Consider the following 27,140-nt stretch of genomic DNA (forward strand, 5'->3'; position numbering starts at 1 on the left):
CTACAAATAAAATCCTAATTTCTCTCTACTTAGTATTATTAGATTCTGAACGTGATACAAAACAAAAATATACGGCAATCCTAAAATATTACAAAAAATAGTGATAATTAAAACAAAATATTCATCAAAGGGAACAGAATAGGAAGAATATGAAGAAAAACTCGCTCTCTTACCAGGTCCTCAAAAGAAAGTACTGATGCAATTGAAACAAGTACCCAGGCTATTGCTTATTCTATAATCATAATAAAGTACATGAAAATATATGCTAAAGAAGCATCTTTAAAAGGTCGTATGACTTCCTTTCCTAAAGCAATTGATATTTTTTGTTCTTAAACAGATTATCATACCCTGTTACTGGTGTTAACTTGGACATCAGTTCTTAAATACCAAAAGTCAAGTACAGCATTAATATACGACATTCACTCCACTAGGAAACACTAGATAACTGCAAGAAAATTAGTGTTGCATTAACAAGAAATCAAAGGTTAATAAATGAATTATTTGTATAACAAATGGGTATTTGCTAGGCCAGAAGAAAGATTACTGAATAAGAGATCAGGAAGCTGGATTCAATCCTAACTTTGTCATTAACTAGTCACCTGAATCTAAGCAAGTCTTTTAACTCTCCAGAGTTTAATTTCCTCACCTGTGAAATGAGGAAATTGAATGAGATCATCTCAGAGTACTTTCCAGCTCTAATATTCTGAGCTTCTCAGAGGAATAATAAACACGGGCCCACAGAAGAACTATGCCATATACCTCACTGGCCAGAGCCTCCCATCGCCAGTCTCTTCTTTAGACTGGGTCAAGTTACTGGCTGCTTGGCAGGGCAAAGAACCAAAAGCCCAGCCACCCCTCCTATGTCAACACAGGAGTAAGCGCTCAGAGACAGACACATACTCTGTGCCAGCGTAGACGCAGCATGTCTGAGCCTTATTCTTATCACTGAAAGTACAATCCTATTACAAAATTAGTACTTTGAAATTCTTGTTAGAGTTCATGTTTTGAGTCCTTCTAAAATGCCTTTGCCTACCACAGTCTTTACTCTCAGAGAACAGATTTAAACTGAAGAAAAAAAATTAGATGAAGTGACAAGAAAGATTGCTACAAAGTTAGTTATTGTTATGGTTATCATGAGAAATCTATAGATTCTTTCTCCAGGTAACTTCTAAATGTAGTGTTTTTCCTAGAAGTGAAGCAGGTGACTTGATAATTCTTTCTAGATTTTAAATTCTCTTTTTGGGTCTTTATGAAGAAGGGAGAAACCCTCTCACTTCTGGATAAGACCCAAATGAAGACAGAGAGATCATGCATTTGGTTAGAGCTTCTCATATGTAGCTCAAGGGTGTGGATTTTATCCTGTAAAGACACGGTCCTCTAAAGGCCATTTGATGGTTCAGATTACCTTAGAAAGAAGTCATAATCACTTTGCTAGTGAATCCTTTACCATTAGGAGATGGGAAGAGAAAGAGGGTGAGATCACTACAACTCCAGCTGAGAAAAGAAGACCTTCCAACTCCTAAAGACCCACCTATAAAGCATATTAAGAGCTCAGGGTGAAGGTGCTCCATATTTTGTTAAGAACTGACACCTGGCTTTATTTAGGCATGTCACTTTCATAGAAAGAGAAGACTAATCTTAAGGGAACACTCAGCAATTGTCTGGAAAAGGGAAAAGCTTTGTTGTGGACAACACTCACAGAGTTATAGTAAACTACACCATGGGAGGCTGACTGCCGGTGCCGCGTTCCACAGCCATTCAGCGGAGACTCCAGAATGAAGTGTGTGCTGTTCACCTTGGCCTTGCAGGAACGATCCAACAGAGTGAGCTCCATCCCTGGGTGGCCATTGGTCTGAAAAACAACCACCAAAGATATCCTGAAAGGCTCACAGGCAGTTCTCTGTGCACAGCGAACACAAGTGGCCTGACCTTCCATGTAAAGGTGGCTGAAGGCCTGTATCCTGCCCCTTCCCCCACTTACCTCTTCCCAGCTGACCACCTGTGAACAGCCCAAGAATTGTGTTTGTTGGCCTTGGAAATTCAATAGCTAAATATTGACGTACAAAGCTTTGGAATCCCCCTCCCCTTCACTGAGAACAACAGGAACCAGGTGAGACGCGCAGCCAAGCGGAAGTGGGACCATCCAACTAAAAACCATACCAAGGCTTCAGCCTCCAAACTAAAAGAGAGCGCATGCACACAGAATGGGCCAAGATGGGAAAGGAGGTAGCCTCTCTCTCCCATTACACTCTGTCAACAGGTTGCACTGACCTGAAAAGAATCTTTTTCTACAGCCACAATCATCTTTTCATTGTCACATTTGACTGATGGGATAATATCCATGCTCCCTTGTGCTTCTTCCGGTTCTCTGGGACCAGGAAACAGTTGTGTACTGGGGATGACAGAATCCTTTGGCCTAGGTATCCTATCTTCTCCCCCTTCCTTCCGGCCTCTCCTGGCGATATCAGGGAAAGGAAAGGGGAGACCTCCAGTTCCGCCAACCCCTCCCTGGAAGGGTGGGTTCTCCGGATCAGGCAGTATGGCTGGGTCCAGCAGGATCTGTAGCCCAGGAGGGATGGTATGGACTTCCTCATCTCTCATTTCCTCTGTGGCAACAGAAGAAGGCAAATCATCATCAGTGTGGGATGCCAGGCCACAATCATCATGATTAGAGGCAGAGCAGGAGGAATTAGCACAGAATGGGCAGTGTAAAATTATATTTAAAAAGCAATGTTTAAAAGCAAGGCTGAATTCTAGTCTTGGTGCTCCATTAATTGGGTGGCTCTTGGCCTTCTCTATGCCTCAATTTTCCAACTTTTAAAAGTTAGGGAGTTGCATTATATCTGTATCTTAACCTTGGATATACATTAAAATCAATTTTGAAGCTTAAGAAAAATCACTATGCCCAGGTTATACTCCAAGCCAATTAAAACTTAAGACTCTTTGAGACATAATCAACACATTTTCTGCTCCCTATATGACTGCAAATATACAGCCAAGATTGAGAAACTGTTTTGGTAGCTACTTCTATAATATATAAATAAAAAGGCTAAACATCTGTGACTCAACTTGGGGGGGGGCAATATTATTCCATTCAAAAGCCATTAGACTACTTTCCTTGAATTTACAAATTTAAAAAGATTTCCTGAAACAATAGTAATACTTTTATTTACTTATTTCTTAGGGTTTCTGGGGATCAAACTTAGGGCCCTGAGCATGATAGGCTAGCGTTGTACCATCAACAGTACTCTCTGCCCCAATTTTTGTATTTTAAAATTATTTTTCTACTTCCTTTTTAATTGTTAAATTCTAGCAGGTACTGAGTTTCCCATGCTTTTAGAACTCAGTATCTAATGGAAAAATAAAGAGCTACTAAGATGCACTTATCACTTCAAAGAGAGAGAGAGATTCCCATACAAGCTATATTCAGTATTCTATATTTTCAGCAGTTTATAGGAAAATTATTTCCCCAGTATTCCCTACTTTCTACTCACTTAAGGCCACCTGATGTATATCTGAAGTCAAATCCAAATCAGTGGAGGTTGGTCTTGAAGATGACCAATGAACTTGAACTCTCCTTCAACATAATCTTTTTGAAAATGATGCTACAGTTGTATGACTCCCAAAGAAGTCATAGCTTTGGAGGGTCTTTAACTTGTACATTAAAACTTTTACAATGACCTTGTAAGACAGGTGCTATTATTTTCCCCCTAGTTACTCAAGAGAAAGCTGAGGCTCAAAATTATACAACTTCTCTCCAAATAGTGAATAAATGGTGGCACTGGGATTTGAACCTATACTTGTAACCTCCACTCTACGGGCACTGTACTCAGTGGGACCAGGGATAAGGAACAGGTCTGAATATCAGAAAACTTGGAGCTTGAGTGACATTAGTTGTAAAACTGGATATTCTGGAAAACTTGAGCCTCTGCTTTCTGCTCCATCAATGTGAGTGACAACTCTGTCCTTCCCCCTGGGTAACAAAGCCCAAGTATGAGTCCTTCTGACCATTTTCTTATAAGATTAAGCCTCTGATCATGAACTTTCCTGCAGTCCTAACCCATCTGGATCTTCAGCCATCTGTGATCATTTAGGTACCTCTGAAAGATTTAGTCCTAATAAATATGATCTACCACAAATTTTCTGACACAATCAACTGTTATGAAAATCTATCATAATTTTGCTAAAATAATCTGTCATGATTCTAGATAATTATACATCTTTTGGAAGAAAGCAGTCAAAGAAATTATTAAAATGTACAACCAGAAAACAGCACCATTCAAGCTAAAGTAACAGTTCTACACAGAAAAACATCAGTTGGTATTTTTCACACAACAACCTCCCTAAAAGTCATACTTACCATTGTTTTCAACTCTGAGATGAAATCTGTTAGCCACAGGAGCCACTGTGTATGACGTCACTGGACTATAACCATTGTCCAAAGCCCACTTCACCAGATTCTCTTGTGTAGAAGGAATGTCGTTTCTTATTGATGTAGTCATTGTCATGGATCTTTCACTCTCTTTCCCAAAGCCAATACTATTGGGAGCCTAAACAAACAAACAAAAACTTCAATAAAATAACAACCACAAAAAAAAAACAGCAAAATTTTACTCCTGACTCAAAAAATCAGAAAGTACTTCAAATAACAATAACATTGCATATGAGGGATTATTTATTCTTTTGATCCTTATTTTCCTTGGGCTAAGAACACTGACGTGAAAAACCTTTGACAGCAGATGTAGAAACACCTAAACATGCTGTGTGACCACAGCATTTGGGTCACTTAATTGATAAAAATAATCCAGTGACAGCTACATAAATAGCCACATGCTAAATATACCTAGTCCATCCCTAGAGAAGCAGTTTAATGGTTACTTTATTAGCACACAATACTGAATATGTATACCAAATTCTCTTTTATTTATTTAAAATTTGGTGTAAAGTATATAGGTCTACATGTTATATGATCCTGTCCCCACAAAAAAAAAGGTCTGGGCTTTTAATTTTGTGCCAGTATTTAAACGAAAGATGGCACAACCTAGTGACTTCACTGGGGAGACTATCCCAACTTTATTAAATTCCATATAGTTAAACAACAAGTATTTATATTTCATCTATAATTTATGATCATCTTAGCATCCTTTATGTTTGTCAATTCTATTAAATAAATATGCCTACATTTTATATTCTAAAATGTTAATTAAAGTTATCCGCTAGGTGTCAATTTTTTTCAGCAAAATAAGGAAACCATAACATTTAGTTTCACTGTGTAATCAGTTACAAAAGTAAAACAAGAGTCATAAATGGGACTCTTAGTAACCAGGGCCTGGAAGGGAGAAACAGTCATCTTCCCTGACCCCTGTAACAGTAACTTTGTTAGCAGCAGTGGGAGCCGAGTGCTGCAGAGAGTTCCCCAATGGGAAGACACATTTTCAACAACTGCTCCAACAGGGCTGGGAAGCCCTTCCACTGTGCAGATTATAGCATTTCATGCTGAATAAAAGCCACTGTAATTTCCATGCCCAATGATTTTCTCCTGCATATATGCAGCATTTTCTCTAAATTCCTCATTTGTTTCCCATTCTGTTTGCCCCTAACATGACTAAATATTAATCCTTTCCCACTGTAAAACCATAAAAGATTCACAGGCTCTAAATTCTCTCGGCCTCTTTGGTTGTGGGAGATTGGCTGAGGACACATACACTTCAATTCAAAGCTTAAAGGATCTCACCCGGTCTGTTTTTCTATTACCCAAAGTGCTTATCTGAAGGAAGACTGCCAGACTGACCAGTCACAACCAATGCACATAAAGGAACCAGATGGACTTTTAACCAAGTTCTGCAGCCATCTGGATACTCAGCTTCAAAGATTCAGAATAGTTTAGCTCTGATTCAGAAAAAACTCCTTAGAGAAATTAAAGGAAAGGAAGTAGAGGAAGAAGGGGGAGGGGAGAAGAAAAAAAAAGAGAACGAAGAAAAGAAAGAAAACTAAAATAGGGTAAAGCAGGATCCACTTTGTTGCTAGAATGTTTTACTCATTTGGTCACCAGTAATTTCTTAAGCATAGCTTCTTCCGGCCTTTCAAAGCAGCACATCATTTTGATTGGCTAGAATCACAGCATTGGTCTAAACAATGCTGCGTGGCCTCATCTGCCCTGGTCTTGTACGTTGCTGGACAGCTGAGAAAATACTACATTTTGAGAATATTATCATTATAACTACCATTGGCCCATTTATACCAATATGGAATAATCTGCCTACCTCTTTCCACATTACATCTAGCTGTCAGTACCTGATTAAGGATAAGAACTTTTTAAAAACTAGATATCTGCCCACACATTTATAAAGCAGCAAGGCTTGGGACAATGGTAGGCAAGCTGGCTCTCAGTACTGCAGAAATTCTTCACTCTTTTCAATCATATTGGAGGTAACAGGGAGTTCAATCAGGCCTCCAAATGCCACCACCATCTTCCACAGTCACATCTTCAAAGATGATAAGCATGGTTAAAAAGTCTAAGTGCCTCTACCCTTTGTTCCCCATATCTGCATCAGAATTTACGTGGGATGTTGGGAAAAGGTGGGCTAAAGAGAGTAGTGCCTACACTTGCTGATTTTAAAAAATGACTTTTCTAAGAATATGCTGTCTGCTGCCAATCTGTAAATCCTAAGGCCATATAAAACAGTATAAGACCAGGTTTACTTGATCTCTTCTTTTTTGTTCTGTTTCTTTCCCCCCTCGCTTTGGAAGTGATTAAGCATTGACCATAGGGAACTTGAGGAAAGAGCCAGAGCTAGATGCGACAGTGTGGATACATTCAGGCTTCCCATTCTTGCCCAGCACAACCTTTTGATTTCTTTGGACCATTTTGCCATCGGAAGGGTACATTCTCCCTACCTACGCACAAGGCATCCATGTTTAATGTGCTCTTATTTAAAGTTACTCCAGCAAGCTCCTTATGGTTACTATAGTAGATATCTTTCTTTGTTTTCACCTTGTTTAGAGAAATAATCTAATTGTTTCTATAGATATGTCCTTAATGTCTTTAAGATGGCCCCTTTTTTATTGCTAGGCACCATGTGAGACACTTTACATATATTATCATATTTAATCCTCTAAAATAAGGAGAGAGGTATTGCTATTCCTGTGTTAGGGAAAGAGAACCAGAGACTTACAGAGAACTCAAGATGTACAGGAATTATGTCCAGTACTTTAGACAAAATATCCTGCAGGCCTTAACCAATACTTGTTGTATAAATAAATGAATGAGTAAACAAATGAACTCAGTTAAACCACTGAAAGTACTCGCATTATACCTATTTAACAGGTGAGTAAACAGATTCAGTGTTCAATTAGATTGCCCAATATTTGCTAGGGATAACAACAATCAGAGATGAGCCTTGAATCTAGCACTGTCTGACCCAGAGCCAGGGTTCTTAAAATACTAGAAATAAGGTCTCTATAAAACATTTCTAAGTAGTAACTTAAATCTTTTTATTACTATGTACCTTTCTTTTTTCTACAGCCTAGTCAGAATTCACATCTGAGACAGAATTAGGAAATCACCAAGCATGAAACTGATTGGGAGGGGGAAAAAAAGAACATCATGAAACATTACCTAATTGTTTAGTAATGTTGTCATGCATTGTCCAAAATTGGCCTGGAACAGGAGTACAGCCAAGGAGAGGAATATAAACAGATCTTTCTTGGGATGAGCGATCTCATTTCTAACCTTTCTGATTCATATGAGAGATGGGACATTCCCAGTGAACTCTGGGCTGCCACGGACCAGGCATATATACTCAGGGAGAGAAAGAGCCACTGAAGGGTCAGGGCTGAAAGAATATTTATACAAGAACTCTGGCTGGGAATTAAAATGTACCGTATGTTTTTTTGCCTTTCAAAGCATGATTCCTTTTCCTGTTTTTGTTATTCTGAAATTAAAAACATTTGCTTGGTGTGCCAGGCAGCAAAATCAGGAGACATCCCAGGTCACCAACACCCTGTGTGTCATGCCAGGGAAGGCAATAAAAGTATCTGTGACTTCAGAAAAATCACGGCTGGGCTTTGTGCTTGACACCAAATTAATATATCACTGTTACACATAATGAGTTATTGGGACCCTCACAAAGTTAAAGAAAAAAATGCAGAAACCCACAGCAACCAGAAAAGATTACTTTAAAATTAAGATGTGCATGCTCCTGGCTTTGCCTGCTGCCTACCACAAGTGTCTTTACATGATGTTGCCTAGGAAACGATTGGCTTTGCTCCTACTATATTGCAAGGAAAGCGCCATGCATGAGTGAATATCAAAACCAAAGATGGCCCTCTCCTAACATATTTAAAGCATAATATTCACTCCAACTGATTGAATATAGGTGAAACAGAAGTTGGTTAAATATTTTCAAAAAAAAATAATGCATAAAGCTTTGAGCCTACAAAAGAGATGCAAAAAAAGTTTTAAAATACAAGGACTTGGGGCTGGGGATTTAGCTAGGCGGCATAAGCGCCTACCTTGCAAGCAGGCAGTCATGGGTTCGATCCCCGGTACCGATAAAAAGGAAAAAGACAAAAAAAACAAAAAAAAAACAAAAAAAAAACAAGGACTTACTGTTTAACTTTCCATATTATTCACTCCACTAGTATGAAAAATAGCCATTTCCTAAACACATCTGAGGTAAGATTTATTGTATCTACTTCAACATTCAACTTTTCAGGAAGTTAGCTGCTGCATCCTATCATGCCAACCAGTGAAGCCTCTTAAGTGCATGATTTGCATGAAATAAGATGTTTAAGGAACAGGATGGAGCATACTCAAAGTTCCTGGATTCTTCTATCAGTGTTCCAGCCCTAAGAGTTTGCAGCAAGCAAAAAACTCATGCTGATACAGAGTATTTAACTCAAAAGAAAAGTCTATGATGTTAGCAGGGGTCAGTGCAATTTTCCAAATCTTCCCTAAGTACATGACCCCAAATAAAGTCTGATATTCAGGATATGGTTCCCTTACAGGACATTCAACCATAAAAGGCTGAGCAATGTTAATTATTCTACACTTACTATGTCTAGAAAGTGCATTTCAGGAATTTCCCAAATGAAGCAACTAAGGTTCAGAAAGGCAAAAGGGCTTGTCCAGGTCACAATTTGTAAATGGAAGCGTTTAAGACTCAAACCCAGGTCTGCCTTAGCCCTAGAGACCACACTTCAATCACCACACGGAACCCCCTTGTCAAGAGAAACCAGAGTACTTTCATAAAAGTAAAACCTGAGAGAGTTCAGAGATTCAAAAGAGCTAGAACCTTTACAAAAATAACACTCATAAGCACAGTTTACTGCCATTCATCAAGACACAAAAAAATTCAAACAACTTACAATAACTTTCAGGTTTCCCTTAACATCAAAAGATTTGATCACCCAGTTGACAGACTTTTTACACTTCAAGATCAGGATGAGATTTTTGACCACAGCAGAATCCTCTGGAGAAGGTCTTATGTCAATTATTATATCCACCTGGAAGGCACTGAGAATGGAAAACAAAGGCAAAGTAAGGACCTCAATGCCAGAACGTTGCAGCTATCTCCCCTCTTCCAAGTCTTCATGTTTCCAGTGTCTGGCCAGTTGATTAAAAAGCTGGAGTCCATCCCAGGCAAATGACATGTGCAAAACAGATTGTTACTGCACACATAACAAAATGGTTTTACATAACAATAGAAATACATGCCTGCTGATTACTAGCCACTCAAGTTTTTCTCTTCTTTGGGAGGGGAAAAAGGTGGTTATTTAATGCAGCCACTGTTTGAAATGGACTTGAACAAGCCAGAATAGTTTACTTCTAAAGCACAGTCAATGGTTTTCCAACCTATGACACCACTTCGTTGTGTATCTCCAACATGCTATACACTCAGATTCCTTCAAATCAAGAAGCCAAGCGAGTGGCAGTCTGGTGAGGAGGGCAGCTGGTGACCGGGAGGAGGGAGGCAGGGTGGTAAAATAATTAGGAAACTTCAGAATAAAATAAGAGGTAAAAGGCTGAAGGTACTCGGGCTGAAGAATCTGACCTACATAAGGCTTGCTTAAGCCATTAACAATTGTGAAGAATCATATCTCAAACTTCTGGACATACTGTTATTACAATAAAGAAAGCAGATGGTCAACCTAGTGATTGCAAGAAAATTGATGAGTACAACTCATTTTCTAAGAATTAACATAAAAGAGGATTTTTTATTAAACAATAACATCTCTGTCATTCTGAATTTAAGGGAAGAGTCTTTATGTCTATCTTGGTTTTACATACTTACGAAGCGTAAAGTGAATGGTATCCCCCATGAGGCCTTAGGCTTAATACTGAAGTATACTGGCCAGATTGTTTCTAGTCCCATCCGTTCTTAATTTTCCACTAATTCCTCACATGAGACTAAGTGAAATCTTACCAAAACTGATATGTAGCTTTTTTTTTCACTTTTGAAACAAAAACAATTATAAAATTAATTTTAAAATTCCTCCGCAATATAAAGTTAAATTTCTAAATCACTAGTCCTCATGAAATATGAAATGGGAGAAAAAACTTTCTTTTCCATTTTTGTTTCTTTTAAAAATTTTCTAATTATTCTCAAAGGGAGAGTCTAATTTCCAATCCAAGGGTAGGAAACTGACACAGAAAAAAAGAAAATAAGAGAGAGGCTAGTTGTATCTAATGGTTCCTTGGTATGTCACCATGAAGAACCTTTCCCCAACGCAGGCACATACTCCCCACTCCCCAGGACGGACACACACACACACACACACACACACTCCTGCACACACAACTTTCAAGCAAACAGTTCTGCGTATGTAAATGCTCTGAGGACTATGAAGAGAACTTTATTCAAAACAGAATGTTACTAAACTGAAAACTATGTTAATAAGGCACATTTTGTAATTTTCTCAAGATGGATAAACGTCAGTCAAAGGGAATCATGATGGAATGAGAGTAACTGTTTCCTATAACTAATACCCAGAAATTTAGAACAGGCTTCAGGAACTCCTCTGGACCACAGAGAGTCTAGAGACATGCAAAAAATAAGCTATCGCACTTTGCCTACTTCCTCTTCACAGCTTCTGTGAACCACAGGCATTGCACCCCTCCCTACCTATGAATCAGGAAAGATTTTTCCTTTTTACTTTCATCTTGTTTCAGTTCAGAAGAAATACACACATTTTTGCTCACCTGTAAGGGTTAGAGCTGGGGGTGATTAACTCGATGATGTGTACTTCCTTATCCTGGGGCTGGCTGGACATCACACACCCTTCTGCTGCTTTGGGCTGAAGGTACTCAGCGAGATAATTGAGTGACAGAAAATTTTTCCCAATGTTGCAAGTGGGAGGAAACACTTGATCTGAAAGTAAGGAAGCACAGAGTGACCTGTCAAACACTGAGCTGCGTAGAACTAGGCTCAAAGGGAAGATGTGATGGTGAAACTGAGCGAGCTTAACACAAGGCCCCACAAGCCTGAAGGAAGCACCAGACCTCCTCAGCCACCGCTCTGCAATGCTTCCCAAAAGGTTACCAGTGACTTCCTGCTAAGCAATTCTAATGGGCTCTTTATGTCTACATCCTTTTGGTGCTTGTTCTCCATGATCGTTCTTACTTCATCCATCTACACTGATCTATATCTGAGTTTCTTTCACTGTGGTAGCCCCACAACCTTTGGTACATGCCACAATCTACTTGTTAGGACCTCACTTTGGGTAACGTGGCTCAGAACCTAAAGCTGGGGCACAGGCAGTGTTAGTTTAAAGTTCCATAGTTTAGCCCAGTGTAAACCAAGGTTAGGAACATGAGATCCTTTCTCAGCCCTTTGTCTTTTACATTCCCAAAATGATCTCAGTCATGGCTCCTTCTCACTTGTATCTAGAGCAAAACTCCTTTTCTGAGTTCTAGACTTGCCAACTTTCTACTAAGCCATCTCCCACCTAAAATCCTAACAAGTATTTCACAGTTAGCATACTCAGCACTGAATCCATTATATATCCAATCCCCAAATATACTTCTCCCCAGGTATTTACAAGTTAAATTCATAGAAAAACTAGTTACCCAATTAATTTTCTAGTCCACACATGTAACACTAATCATCCCCTGTATTTATTTCTCACAGCACTTTATACTCTGTAGATTAAAGGTAAATGTTTGGGATAAACAGGGAGAGCAGACTTTTACTCTTTGTCACTTCTTGACCCAGATAACTGCTGTTTACATGGCCCTACAGTTTTCAGGGTGGTTTTTACAAACATCATCAAGCTGAGGGCTGTTCACCACCTCCAGTGGGGAAAGCAATGAAGGTACCAAGAGTCTGAAGACACTCCTCAAGAGCCCGTGCCATTTACACAGCACTGCAGTCAATGGGGTTTCCATCCAGTGGTTTAAATGTTTAATCAGAACCTGAGGAGACTGCTAGAAGCGTGACAGCAGGGACCAGTGTCAAGGAAGTTCTAGGTGTTGCAAACTTTTCAGAAGAGGTAGTTAGAGACCTGGCATTTTTATGAAACAGATTTCTGCCTATTTCATTTTAAAGAATGGCTGCCAGAGTCCACATCCACTGAAAGTTTCACCTGATGGTAAGGAATCAACAACCCAGGATGTTCCAAGATTGGGCTAATAGTGTCCCTCACCGCCATCTGTGTAGCCTCTCCCATACTAAAGTGCAGCACACACAGCAGCCGCACAGCTTCAAGCACTGCAGCATCCCACCACCATTCCAGGAACGGAGAAGAACAGAACAGTTCACAAGGGCCCTGCTTTTAGGCTCACTGCAAGAGAGCATTGGCTCTGCACTCTGCTTTCTCTTCCAAAACCCCCTCAGAGAGAACAGGCTCCCCAACTGGAGCTGCTCAAGCAGCCTTCCTTCACATCTGCTGAAGGTTTTTGCCAGATGTGCAGATGAGGTATGCACACCCTACAGCTGCAGCCCTGTGATGCCTCCCCCAGATCACAGGATGGAAAATGATATTGGAACAGCAGAGTTGAGATTTAATTGGGAATCAAGTGTGCATATGGGACAGAGAATTCAAGAGATAGACCCCTCCTGGGACTGTGGCCTGCATTTCCAGTCCACAAGCGTGCCTAGCTTGTCACTGGCATGTAATAGGCACACAGTATAGGTTTCCTGAATTCACAAATGACGTGAGACTTCAAAGTTCACCCATGTTGGTAAGCCAGTAGAAAAGGTTTCATTGTTCAAAAGTTTCTGGGGGTTTTTGTTTTGTTTTGTTTTTCTGGTACCAGGAATCAAACTCAAGACCTTGTACTTGCCAGACAGATGCTGTACCACTGAGCCATATCCCTGGGCCAAAAGCTGCTGTTATTAAGGGTTCCAGTCCTAGATACCATTGTCACTAAGTTCAATAAGCTGATCATTTTTTGTTGTGTATGTAGGGTTTTTTCCTCCACAAATAACTTTCCACATGCCTGGCATCAAAACTTACATAAAGTGCCAAGTAGAAAGAAAACCACAATGGGGAATCCCCAGGGAGAAATGTAATAAGTCTGGGGGTGGGGAGGAAGAGTACTTTTTTTTTTTGCATTTGAAGAAAGACCAACAAATGACTTTGAGAACCAAAAAGATACACTCAGAGCAGGAATTAGCTTAGGAAGTAATGCAAATGCCCCACTTTTCTGCTCTGGAAACTGCAGCTCTGGGGTTGGCAGTAACAGAGACCAGTTGGTGTAAGAGCTAACATTCTTCTCTACCCAGACAGGTTAGAACAGCTCTCAAACTTTGAGCAAGCACCATAGTCGGGGTGGGGTGGGGGGCTCATGAGAACAACTGCTGATCCCACCCCCAAACGGCATTTCTAACAAGCTCCCAGGTGATGCTGCCGCTGCTGCTACTGGGGTAGGAATTAGACTTTGAGAACTGAGACTTGGCATGGGGAGGCTCATGGCTTGGATGGGGAGTGGGGGTGAAAGGAAGGTAGAGACACATCAGATTCTGGAAAACTAGCTCATGAGGCTGGCCCAGGAACCTCACTGAGGGTGACATTTGATGACACTGTCTGTGATCCACCGACCTAACCAAGGAACCTCCAATTCCCACTGCATGCTTTCATGGCTTAGCCCAGTGACTTAGACCTGGCTAGAGCTGGAGACAAATTCCAGGGGCTCCACAGGAATTACCAAGAAGTTAACCAGTGTTTTGCTGGGCTGGACATCAGGTCTCTAAAATTCATTTCCCTAACCAATGTGTAGCTTAGTCACCTAAGTTAATCAGCCCTGCTTACAAGGCAGGTGATTTTTAGAAATCCGTGTACTATCAGAGAAATCCGTGTACTATCAAAGAAACAGAGCCCAATATTCTGAATGTTACTATAGCAAATGTTCTTATTCTGACAAATTCCAAGGCGTAATCAACATTCTTTCATGCTACTAGAATTCTGCTTCAGAAATGCAGACCATTGGCCAAGGATTAGAACTTGTATTAAAAGAGTTTTCATTTTGTCTCAGAGGGACTTGACCATCTGTTATTTGCAACCTGACTACTATAATAGCCTGGTAACAAATTTAAAATCTTTTGAAAAAACCTAGCTCTCATTTAAAACTCTTCCTCTCATCACAATTAAACAAGTCTTTCCATCCAGCAGTCCACTTTTATTTTCAGATTATGCTTATTTGGTGAAGACTCAACATCTACCATCAGGCAACAATCATTATTAGATTGCAGAGTCAGGAAACTTGGGTTTCAGATCTGGCTTTTCCACTTGCTAGTAATAATGGATTTTAACCAATTTACTTAACCCTCCACTAAGCCCTCTGTACAATGGTAGAAATCAGGTCTCCCTCCTGGGATTACTGTGGGGTTAAGTGGGATGCATGTGAAAGCCCTGATGTGGCCTCAGTAAGCAGCACACACTCTACTGTTGCTGTTCACCTTTGCTCTATCTGTTTCATATGCACTTAAAACAGTCTTGATCCAAAAAAGAGCAGGGATTGAGCATTCAATGACCCTCACTTTCTTGCCATGCTATCTGTGGAGGAGGTGACAACTGCTAAAGAATTCACCAGATAGCACTGTATGGTGAAGACCTAAAACACAGTGCTCACAGTCACCTGACTAACATGGACTCATTCACAAGAGTTATTGCTTTGTAAACTTGTGGCAGTTCCGAATATACTCAACTAAAAATAATGATGAAAATGTTCTATAAAAAACAATATTCTTCCAGAATTGGGTTGCTGGCTATTTAAGCCTGTCTGCAAGGCAATTAAAATGGGCAGTCTCTTTTCCAGGCCATGTAGTTCATTTCTCCAATAACTTATCATATGCATTAATATTAAAATATATTTAAGCACTTTCCTTTGATATTGCCCAAATTAAAATGATGTTTCAACTATACATTGGTACTGGCTTCAAATACATGTAGAAAGACAGGTAACAGAAAACTCATCTGTTGACCCAATTGCTAACTCCTTAATTTCATAATCATCATCTTACCACATTCTTTACTTTTTACCCTCTACTTCTGATGTCTGTGCACAGGCGCCTTCTACATCCTATACAACAGCTCCAACTCCCTATCAAGGGCACTAATTCCCATTTTCACTTGGTCATTACCAGGTAAATCTCCCCAGAAAGAAAAATAAAGAAGGGGAGGTGAAGAGAGACAGGAAGCCTAAATGATCCCTCATCTCTTTGCCCACTACAGCATTCTGGAATCCTGTGATTCTTTCCCCTAATCACCTGGTTACAGAAAAATACCTGTCATAAACCAGTCATAAACTGAAGCCACTTAAAATTTACCTTCCCCTACTTTAATATAAATGTTTCTTGCTATCTTGAGTTCGGTAAATGAAGTAACTGCTCCATATTCCTTTTGAGCCCAATTTAATAGATGTTCGTTTCCATGGGAGAAGTTCCTTTCTTCTGTTTTTGCTGTCAAAGAGAAGTTTCCTGATGAAAACTGGACCACAGAACCCTTGGACACCTAGAGGAAACAGAACACATAGTTAACATGGCTCAAGATATCTCAAGCTGAATCACAGTCACACACACCATGTCATGGCACGCAAAAGAATTCACCAATAACCAATTTGTGTCTTCCTGCTGTTACACAGGGAAACCAGCATTTTAGGAGCTGATTCAAGAAACTATCCCAAGCTTAGTTCTCCCAGCTAATGGCAAACATTCCTTCAAACTTTGAAAGAGCTTTGTGATGGAAGACTGAAACATGTATTGTGTGTAATCAGAATTATCACTGCTATTTTCCAATGTATCTATATTAAAGGACAACCTTTTGAGTACTAACAGCCTCTGGTTCTGCATCTGTGGGTTTAATCAACTACAGACTGAGAGCATTTGGGAGAAAATTTATACCTATACTGAAAATGTACAGATTTTTTTCTTCTTGTCATTATTTCCTGAACAATATAACTATTTATATAGAGCATTTACACTGAATTGGGTATTATAAGTAATCCAGTAATTTAAAGCATACAGGAAGATCTGCGCAGGTTTATACGCAAGTACTATGTCATTTTATATAAAGGCCTTGAGCATCTACGGATTCTGGCATTAGGGAATGGTCCTGAAGCAATCCTCAACGGGTAGCAAAAGTTGACTGTCAAGTATTGCAAGTCAACTTGGAAGCGCTGGTGGGTGTTCTCATGAGCTTGTTATGCACTTCAAAATCAGGGTGAGTGATCTTACACAGCTGCAGCATCTGCTGACAGAATCACAACAGACACCCAGCAAGAGTCCTTTCAAGTTCTGCTGATCCCTGAGATAAAAAGAATGGTTAAAGGTTCCTGATCTTCCACTACATTCCTATATTTCATAGCAGTGAGATGAACATGCATAAGTTTATTTGTAAGACCCTCAAATTTTAATAAATACTGGAAAGACTGTTAAACTGACCCTAATAAAATCTGGAGGTTGATGCACACAAGTACCATATTACTGTTACATGAATTTGTAGGAGCACTAACATAATGTGGTGCATAAAAAACACACACAAAAGAGAAAAATCATATTGCTGTACTATAATCAAACTCAGCTGCTGGTGAAATACATGTCATTAACTAGTATTTATAAAATAACTAACCTTAACAATGTCAAGTAGAAAACACAAAACATGAGTAAAAAAGTTAATAGTTATACAACTATAACTGTCTAACCTTAAATTTCACATTAACTATTTTATTCATAAGGAAATCATGTCATTTCTGGTGGGGTTATAAATAGCCAGATCAAAACAGCAAGTTTGAAAGCAGGTTCTATCACTTACAGCAACACCTCCAACCTTAGTATATGTACAAAATAGCACTTAGGCATTATGTTAAGAATTAATACAGTACTTGATTCAATTATATATACACATATATTTCTTAAATGCTGGCCAATGAGTGCTTCACTGGTTTGATCCAATGATATATTAATAGTTGAAAAGTGAAATCACTTGAAGAATTTCTAAATATTCTGATGCCCAGGGCATATCCCAGAGCAGTTAGAATCTTTGGGGTAAGGCTCAAGCATCATTATTTTTAAAACTCCCGGCTGACTTTAATGTTCAGCCCCATTTGAGAAAGCTTCCCTGAATGAATATGAAGTGATCCACAATGGGAAAGGCACTGTTGTAGCCCAGGCTCAGTGTGCGGCATCTGAGCTACCTCTACTCTCATGGTAGTTTTTAACCCTTAAATTCCCTAGTGATCCATTTCTAGAATGCTCACAGCAGTGGAACACAATGAAATATGTTCTCTTCAGTTTCTTCTCCCTTAAATTTTTCTACAAACATAGGTAAATTTTATGCAAAATTTTTAAAAATTTCAATCTTCAGCATAAATGGGTGAACCAGAGGTAATTTTGTCCTCTAGGAGACATTTGCTGATGTCCGTCTAGAAACATTTTTAAGATTATCATAAAAGGAATGAAATGCTATTAGCACATACACATTAGAAGTGGGAGATTTAAGTAAACATCTTACAATGCATAGGACACACACACACACTCGCACAGAGAGAATTATCCAAAATGTCAACAATGCAGAGCGTAAGAAATTCTGCTCTATGTTTTGGCAGTTCGCACTAGGGAGGCAGTGGTGAAGAGGATGATCCCTCAACTGACCAAGTATTATTACTCAAACATCTACTGGATTCCAAGACTGAATCCTCAAATAGCAATGTGGCTGATTAGAACTTTAAAAAGGAAAAGAAAGCCTTTCTAGTTTGCACTAGCTTGGGAAACTCAAAACTAGCTATCCATGAAGTGAGTATAGACATAGAGTATGTGAGGATAGACATAGAGTCTGACAATAGATACCATTTAATCCAAACCTACTCTATATTAACAGTTACCATTTACTCCAAACCTATTATATTCTAGCACTGTGCAGTGCTGTTAAATGTGGTAAGGACAATTTCCAAGTGTCCTGATGCCATTTATAAGCAAACCCAGTATGTAATGTTTAGCTTTGATGTCACCTGCACATAAAAAAATCTAACCCTGCCCACCTATGTATCACTCCTCTGAAGTGCAGCTGGACACCAGCACTGAGCCTCACACAGTGTTCATCTGGTCTTCTAACCTTAACCTGGTTGTAAAATCATCTTTTCATTGAAAAGCATTTGTACTAAAAAGGCATTTTTATTAAGTCTGTCTCTAAAGAGGAAAAAAAAACCCACAACAGTGCAGAGGGCTTTGTGCCCCTGGCAGGACAGTTCTGGTTTCCTTAGCAGGGATTCTTGGGTGTTCTGTTGCTCCTGTCTCTTTCATGGTACAGCCATAAAATGTAAACGTGGGTTTTAAGTACATTATACAAAGAGCACATTTTTTTTTCAGAGTAAAAGAAGGAATATATAATGTCAGTACACTCTCGAGGCAAGAAAATGGACAGTATAAATAAGGGCATAAATCAGGAACAGCTTCAGAATGTCCCCCGCGAACTACAATACCACGATGAGGCTGACTGTTCAAGGAGGAAGAGCTCTGGCTCAGCTCTGGCTGGCTACGAACCATTAACCCTGCCGACAGTGTCTTTGCCTGACCAGCACCACCAAGTTTCATACACTCAGGGCTGAGGAATTTGAAAACAATTACCGCCACTCCTCAGACACATTCCAAAAAGAAGACCGCGAAGCTGCCAGCAGCAGTGAGGTGTCCCTGACTGCAGGTCAGTGGAAATTTCCCGCTTTGGTAAGGGGTTAGTCAGCACTCTGCTCCTGACTGCCAGTTCTCCTAGCTCTGCAAAGACTTCCCCCACCTCCACAGAGTTACAGAAGGTATTATTCAGATGTTGTTTCCATTTGATCCTTAGGACCTGTGAAGCAGGCTACTGTAATTTCCACAATAGAAAGGAAGAAATCTCAAGGAATGGCCCCCTCAAGGCCGGAGAATATGGGAACAGGACCAGAGCATGAGACTTCTGATTCCTGGTCTGAGCAGGCATTTGTTGAACCCTTGCTAAAAGAAGACTACTACTATTCCAAGACAGACTACTTACTACTCATAAGATTCACTTTCTACTCACTAGCATGAATCATACCTGCCAGACTGAAGACCTTTCTCTTTCTCCTATGAGACAATCTTAGAAATATTTGAAGGTGTCACTGGGTCTTATCACGTGTTTGCTCTTTAGAGCAGCATTCTCAGCTTTTCCACCTCCTCCCTAAATGCCATGGTTGTCTGAGCTTTAACAGCATGGTCTCCAAAACACAGAACTGGCACATGATTCTGGGTTCCCAGATGTGGTCTGACAAACACACTGTGATTGTTAGTTTTAGGGACCAATCTGACAGGCCCAAGGGTTGCTCAGATCCTATAGTTGATCAAACATTATTCTGGGCATTGTTGTTGTTGTTAGGGGATATTTTTAGATGAGATTAACATTTAAATCAGCAGACTGATTAAAGGAGATTGCTTTCCCTATGGGTAGGCTCATCCAATTAGTTAAAGGAGTGAATGGAATGAAAAGCTGGCCTTTCCCAAGATAGAATTCTTCTGCCTGATGGCTCTCACACCAAAGCATCAGCTCCTCCTGGTTCCATAGCAGCCTGACCTTTAGAGGGAACTCTACCACCAGCTCTGCGGCCTTAGCACTTGCCAATCTCTCTAACTGCATGAGCTGATTCCTTATAATAAATCTGCTTTTAAAAAAATAGAGACACTACATAAGGCCCAAGACCACATTAGCTTTTATTATCAGCTGAATGCAGGTATTATCCTGTATTATTAATTTATACTTTAAACATATACTTAACAAATATTTACTGAGCCCCAGGCACTGTTTTAGGTGTGAAGGGGATATGGTAGAAAATATGACAGACAAAATTAACCATCCTTGTGAAGTTTAGGATCTAGTAAGGGAGACAGAGTAGCCAAAAAAAAAAAAAAAAGAGAGAGTAAAATATATAATATATAATACAGCAAAAAGAGGTCTTTGTTTTATCACAGCAAGGCTCTTTGATCCTTTCTTTATAGCAATAATTCTTTCAATATACATACAGACTCTTTATAATTATTCTTTAGACCTGTAAGTAGTCTATAGAGACTATTTAAATCCTTATTTTGTTGCCTGTAAATAACTAAACCTCACATGCTTCCTTCTATATATCCATCCGAATTCCTGAGAAGCTGAACAAAACAAGGTTGAAGTCTACTGTGCCTCACAGGGATCTCCACCCTTTTACAAGGTCCCAGAATGTTACCTAGCCATGAAGCTGCCCCAGAGAAGGACATTTTTATAATGGCATCATGCTAGAATCTTCCTACTGAAACAGACATGTCATGGCCATGTTATCCCTGGACTTTCCAGTCAAAGCCCCAGACTTAGCTTTCACCTCCACAGTGTGACACCCTTATTCAAGTCTGGCTTGGGTTAAAGTTTGTGGGAAAAGCATTGGGCGTAAAGAGATTAGCAAAACACATAGGAAACAGAGGGAAATAATTTCATAAGTATAGAGGAGCACCCAAAACCTGCTTTTCTCTATACACCCCCTACTCTCAACAGTTCATGTATGACACAGACTTCTGAATCCTCGTCCCAGCAGGTATCTGTTGAAACCTTACAGAAAGACTTCACCAATCCTTCTCTAACACACTGGACACTAGCTGCTATGATGCAATTCTATTTAACTGATGCTGTTTCCCTAGAGGTAGCCTCAGGTCCACAGGTTAAGGGTTCAGCCCTACAAGACTGCTGAAACAGACATGTCATGCCAACAGCAAGTCTAGGTTGTCACCTGTGTTTCTGAATGGCCATAAATCAGAGGCTCCTAAAACCCTCCTCAGGTTCACTTATTTGCTGGAATGGCTCACAGAACTCAGAGAAACAATGTGCTTCTATTTACATATTTATTATAAAGCAAACATCTCAGGAACAGCGAGATGGAAGTTGACAAGATATTGAGCACCTCCCAGGTCTACCCAGAAGCTCTACAGCTACACACACACACACACACACACACACACACACACACACACACACGCAGTTCTGGGATTTTTATGAAGATTTCTTTATTTCAAGTGAGCAGGATTAAGTTAAGCCATGGGACACTGGCAATAAAGTCAATCTCTTGCTCCATTTCCTTCCCCAGAAGTGGGTGATTCTCTGGAAATTTCAACCTCTAAATCACATAACTGGTTTGCCTGGCAACCAGCCCTCATTCTAAGGGCACCCAGGAGTTCCCAGCTCCCAGTCATCTCTGCATAGAAAAAAGAAATACATTTATCATTTTGGAGATGCCAAGGATTTTAAGAACTATGTGCCAGGAAATGGGGAGAGGGACTAAATATATATATTTTTTATTATGTCATAATGAGTGTAGAATTGTTTAAAAAAGAAAAGGTTAAGAATACAGATTTTATATGAGGATAAAACGGCAGAAACTTCCCAGTGCTACTAATTCCCCCATCCTCCACCTTATTCCTGGGTCCTTGCCATACTACTACGCCATTTCTGGCCCTTCTGTCTCAACCAAATGGTTACAGTAATCAACCCCGTTCCCTTTCTCCCTTTTCCACACTCTCAGCTGGGCAATCTTTCTCAAATATAAACATGCAATGACGCAGAAGAGCAGTTAAGTATCTGAATGTGGCACATGGCCAGAGGGGTCTCTGCCACCCCCATTTCATACCACTTTCCCATGTATCCAGCATGCACCATATGGAACCAATAATAGATGCAGAACATACTGCACTGCTACACGCTCCTGGGTCCTTTTACATCCTCCTCCCCAGCCTGGGCCACTCTAGCCTGCCTGGCTCACCTGGCAAACTGTTCCTCGTATTCCCATAAGCATCTCCTTCTCTAGGAAGCTCCCAGACTCCCTGCTCTCCTCAGGATGGAGCTGCTGTCATTCCTCCGGTCCATTCCCTCCATCCCCCTCTCAAATGAATTTCTTTGGTTTATTAGCACACCTACCACCTTCACTTAGCAAAGGACACTACCTAAGGGGCCAAGAAGATACCTTGGCCTTTCAGAATCTCTTGGCCTGGCACCATGTGTGGCACAAAGAAGGAACTCCGTAATTGTTTATTGAATGAAAGCTCAAGGTTGATACTTACAGGAAAGGATATGTCAGTAATTTCTCCATTCCTGTCACCTACACTCTTTACTTCCCTCACTGTCCAGGAAATGAGCTTTTGGCCAGGCTTTCAAGTTAATGATTTGATTTTTCACCTTATAACTCTAGCTAAAAACCAACTATCGAAGCATATTCAGTAGTTTCGTGCCCCCCCCATAGTCCACTGAACTTTCCTCCAGCTTGCTAATTAAAACCTAATCTTCTGACAGTCTCTAACATGACAAATGTCTTCCTGTGGGAATGAATGGAGCCCTGAGCACGAAGGGTCCCAATTCCTAGCAAGCATCTGTGGAAGGGGCAACCATAAAGCACTCTGCAGTCTAACAAATTCTGGGATAGCAAGATGCATCTGAGCCCTCTCCTCACCTGAATCTTTTTCTCTATTTGAACCACGCATATCATTTGTATTTTAAATTCTGGTTATGCTACCAGATTTTTTTTTAAAAGCAGAGCATTACTCTCTATCTGCCAGTGCTGGGAGTTTTATTACAAGAACTTACGGGTAGGCAGTGAGAGCCAAGTTTATTATTTTTTCTGGATCACATTCAACAACCTCGTCCAAAAGTGATGAAAAAAACTAAAAGAGGCAACCAGCCCTTTTGTTTCCACACCTGTGTTTAACGTTTAACTCTTGAAGTCCAAGCAGATCCATGGAAGCCACAAGGTTGATCTCAAGAGCCAGAGAAAAAGGAACAGCTCCTTGCAGACGGGTACACATTTTCTGGGATCTGAGTTGCTTCTTCTTAGCACTTATCTCAGCCCATCAGTTGACTACCTTTCTCAAGTTGGTTGAGTCTTGGTGGGGAGATAAGAGGGGCTGCTGTGGAAAGTGCCACTCTGTAAGGTTTCATCCAGTTCTATGCTCACCCCCACTTCCTTGACTCTCAACCAAAATCTAATGCTTCTGCAGAACCATCCTGGTGACAATTCCAGCCGTGCTAGATCACAGGTAGCATTAAGTCTCATCTTCACTTTTACCTCACATCCTCTAAGTCTACTCAAATATACTTGTTTATTATGCTTGCTGTCCATTCCTGCCACTAGAATGGAAGCTCCTTCAGAGACCAGAATCAACACCTGCTTCACTTCTGGATATATCACAAGTATATACTGAACCATGTTGGCTACAAAAAAGATACCCATTATTCAGTACAGTAAATTGTTGAAGACCAATTAGTTGGTAGTGCCCGCCTAAAGTTCTGCACTGAGGAGGATTCTGAGGTCATTTTCAGGAGTAGTGGAAAATGGAAATGAGTGCCAAGATCAATCGTTTCTGGCAAGGACTTCAAGAAAGCCATTCCCTGCCCCCAGCTACACTGTCCAACACAGTTACCACTGGTTATCTTAAGCACTTGAAATGTTGCTAAACTGACCTGTTTATAATCCTCTTCCCAGCACCCATGCATACTTGAAGAGCAGTGCCCTAGGGCATGAATATAAACATTATTTAAAATCTAAATAATCTTTACACAGCTGGAATGAGATTGTTTGTAGAACAAGCAAGCATCTTTTCCCTTGAAGTGGTGGAAAAAGCAAAGAGGGAGACAGAAGAGCCAACTCATGGATGGAGTCATCTTGTTGCACATCTTGTTCATTTCTTTAAAATGAAAGAAGTGGGTCTTGTGAAAGAGAAGAAGCCAAAGCTCCCTGGTGATAAAAGCCTGCTGAGATTGCAGAGGAAAAGTTGTCCTAGGATATCACACATACGCAAGTGCACATGCACACATACATGCGTGCACACGCGCGCACGCACGCGCGCGCGCACACACACACACACACACACACCCATATAGCTCAGCTGCGGTCCATTTGGAGCTTGCGTTATCGGTTGGGTGAGTGCCTGCTATTAATGTTAGGGACTCCCTTGGGGCAGCTTCAATTCTACTTCACACACCCAACTCCATGCATTTCTATGACTCAGGCATTGGTGGAAATTCGACACTTGCATAATGAGAATCAGCCCTATCCTCTTTCATCCACCCTAAACCCAACTTGCACTCTTCCTCTTCATTTTATCTGACTCTTATGTTTTAAAAATCTCTTTCCAGAGTTACCTGCTTAGGAAAATGAGAAGGGCAAAACAACAAAAACAAATAAAGCAAGGGAAGACATAATGATATTTCGAAAACACCTGCCCTGCCAAGAACTCACTAGCTCAATTCCAGTGGGGAAAGACATATGGTAAAGGAGAATAAGCATTTCTCTAGAATCTGGGTTTTTATTTAAGTAGGATCTACAGATTGGCCCTAGCACTCATAACAGCTCCCACACAGAAAGGTATTAAGGAGATTATGTTTTGATGTATTTTGTGCATACAAAGTCCAGCAAAAACAAACTTAGTGAAACAGTACTGAAATATTTACTTTCCAAATGAGGATTGAACTCTACATCTGAAAGAGGAAAATCACATGTTCTCCCTACCCGATCCCTGGGAAGACTATACGTGCTTTTTCCTCTAAATCTCTGTGATATAAAATGAGATCCAAAATATGTTTTCTATTAACATATATTACAACTTAGTGTTTTTTCAGAAAAAGATTTGTCTTAAAGAAATAATTTCCGTGCCCATGAATTTATATCTGTAATTTCCAAAGCTACATATTCATGAGCCTTATGATTATAGTATCTGCCAGTTATGTATTCAGGAAACACAAATTAATGCAACCATTTTTAAATTTTGGGGGGTTTTTTGCACCCCAAACCAGAACTTTTATGGTTTGAAACATAATTGACTGTGAATTTTTTGCCAGAGAATTCACGATGGTCATCTTGATTTTATATTTATTTATTTATTACTGAAATGTACAGAACTAAGAGACTGTGCAGTGTTCTACTGCTCTGCATGTTCACACGGCTCCACAAGGAAAGCTCTTGAAGCATCTCAGAACATGCGCCTCACAAACCTGAGTAGGAGCCAGCACACGAGCAATGTTCTCATCTCCCATGGAAAGATGACAAGAATGACAATATGTGTAAGTTCACACACAAAGAGAAGCAAAAGACTTCACTCCATCTGAGAAATGAACTCAGTCCCCACAGATTAGCAAAGTAATGAAGCGTGAGCTGCATTATAACAGTTTTCCAAAGTAGAGCCCCAGGCCACACAGGGATCCTACTCAGCCTTAAAATATAATCTCCCCAGACTCCTAAACTCACCCTTCCACATCTTCCAATGTTAGCATGATGTTTAGAAGAGCTTGCCCCAAATTTCAAAGTGCATTTTCCATCTAAAGAGTGTTTTCCAGGAAAAAAATAAAATATTGGCATTATTACTCTTACTTGCCACATTCCTCAATCTATTTTTGCCTTCCAAGTGTGCTTCTGGGGAAACTCTCACTAGGAAGGATTCTTTTATTGTACTTTATTTTTTTTAAAGTTACATTCACTCTGTCAAATCAGGCTCAAGAGCTCAAATTCAATTTTATAAGCACTTGACTCCAAATGGGATAGTAGAATGTTCTTTGCAGAGTTATTCTTTGATGCCAACTCCATTTAACAGACAAAGAAAGTGAGACTCAAAGAAGATAAAGGATCTACCTGAGGCACAGAGCTGCAGGATGGCAGTACTGACAAAAGAAAAGATCTTGACAAAAGAAAAGACTTATTTCTCATTACAGCTCTTTCAATTCCCATCATCAGGAAGCAGTCAGCTACTAAACCCAGAAATCACTGTAAGACAGCCAGGAGTCTCCCTCAGCCTCATACTAATAGAATACTGAGAGAACATGAGCCTAAAGCCTCAATCTTAACACCTACTAAATGTATGTTACATAGATTTTGAATCTTTTTATTTGACAAAGAAATGAGGTCTCTGAGTGACTAGGTAAAGTGCCAGATTATGCAGCAAGGGATGAGGGCAGATTCAAACGGTATTTGGATTCCAGATATTGCTCTTTCCATACAGAGATGGGACTCTGTGCCTAGAAAGGTCATCACCCTTTGGGAAGGGAACCTGCTCTCAGGTGAGCAACAATCTGAATCTCTCTATAGATATGGGGGTGGTCTGCCCTACTGGGTTCTTTTCTCTATATAAACCCTGACTGATATAATTCCTGTAAATATCTGACACAAGTTCCAGGAGAAATAGAGTTGCATACTTTGGACCACTGAGCAATCACAGACCCATGAACGGCTTGGGAAAAAAAGAGTCTAAAGCAGTGATAGAGAACCTTTTACAGTTTTCAGTGATACAAACAACCCATTACAGCGCACATGCTATAGGTTTGCCACTATTGGTCTTAAGAATATTTTCTTGGGTGGTAGAAATAGAAACAGGGTCTCCAGCCTAAAACAACTAGTGAGAGCCCTTTTGGATATTCTTAAAATTAGGTCTCAAGCAAAAGCACAGTCTTTCTAATAGACCACACCATTATTCTTACTCTCATCTTATAGTCTACATTTAATAGTCTTCTCCCAAATTCAAGAGTGTTGAACTGAACAAAACTAGCTTGAGTGTTGAAATGATTCCTACAGGGCAATAGACAGATACAGATAATAAGCAAGGTAGCCTAGTATAGCTTATACAGAGTTAGTCCAACCAGGAGCCACAGAGAAAATGTTCTTGGGGAAGAAGTGGAATAAATAAATAAAA

The 27,140-nt window shown here is 40.1% G+C and overlaps 1 protein-coding gene across 1 annotated transcript in view; it reads right to left on the reverse strand.

The window, feature by feature from the left end:
• Tgfbr3 (transforming growth factor beta receptor 3) overlaps positions 1-27,140 on the reverse strand; it is a 192,440-nt gene that overhangs the window by 34,251 nt on the left and 131,049 nt on the right. Inside the window, exons 5-10 of the mRNA XM_003478932.5 lie at positions 15,771-15,954; positions 11,204-11,372; positions 9,370-9,517; positions 4,361-4,550; positions 2,272-2,606; positions 1,700-1,852 (exon numbers count right to left, since the gene is read on the reverse strand). Coding sequence (XP_003478980.2) covers positions 1,700-1,852; positions 2,272-2,606; positions 4,361-4,550; positions 9,370-9,517; positions 11,204-11,372; positions 15,771-15,954 — 1,179 coding nt within the window. The remainder of the gene's footprint in view (positions 1-1,699; positions 1,853-2,271; positions 2,607-4,360; positions 4,551-9,369; positions 9,518-11,203; positions 11,373-15,770; positions 15,955-27,140) is intronic.

The sequence above is a fragment of the Cavia porcellus genome, unplaced genomic scaffold (genome assembly GCF_034190915.1).
Source record: "Cavia porcellus strain 051 isolate PalLab524CR breed Dunkin Hartley unplaced genomic scaffold, mCavPor4.1 scaffold_1, whole genome shotgun sequence".
NCBI classification, from domain to species: Eukaryota; Metazoa; Chordata; class Mammalia; order Rodentia; family Caviidae; genus Cavia; species Cavia porcellus.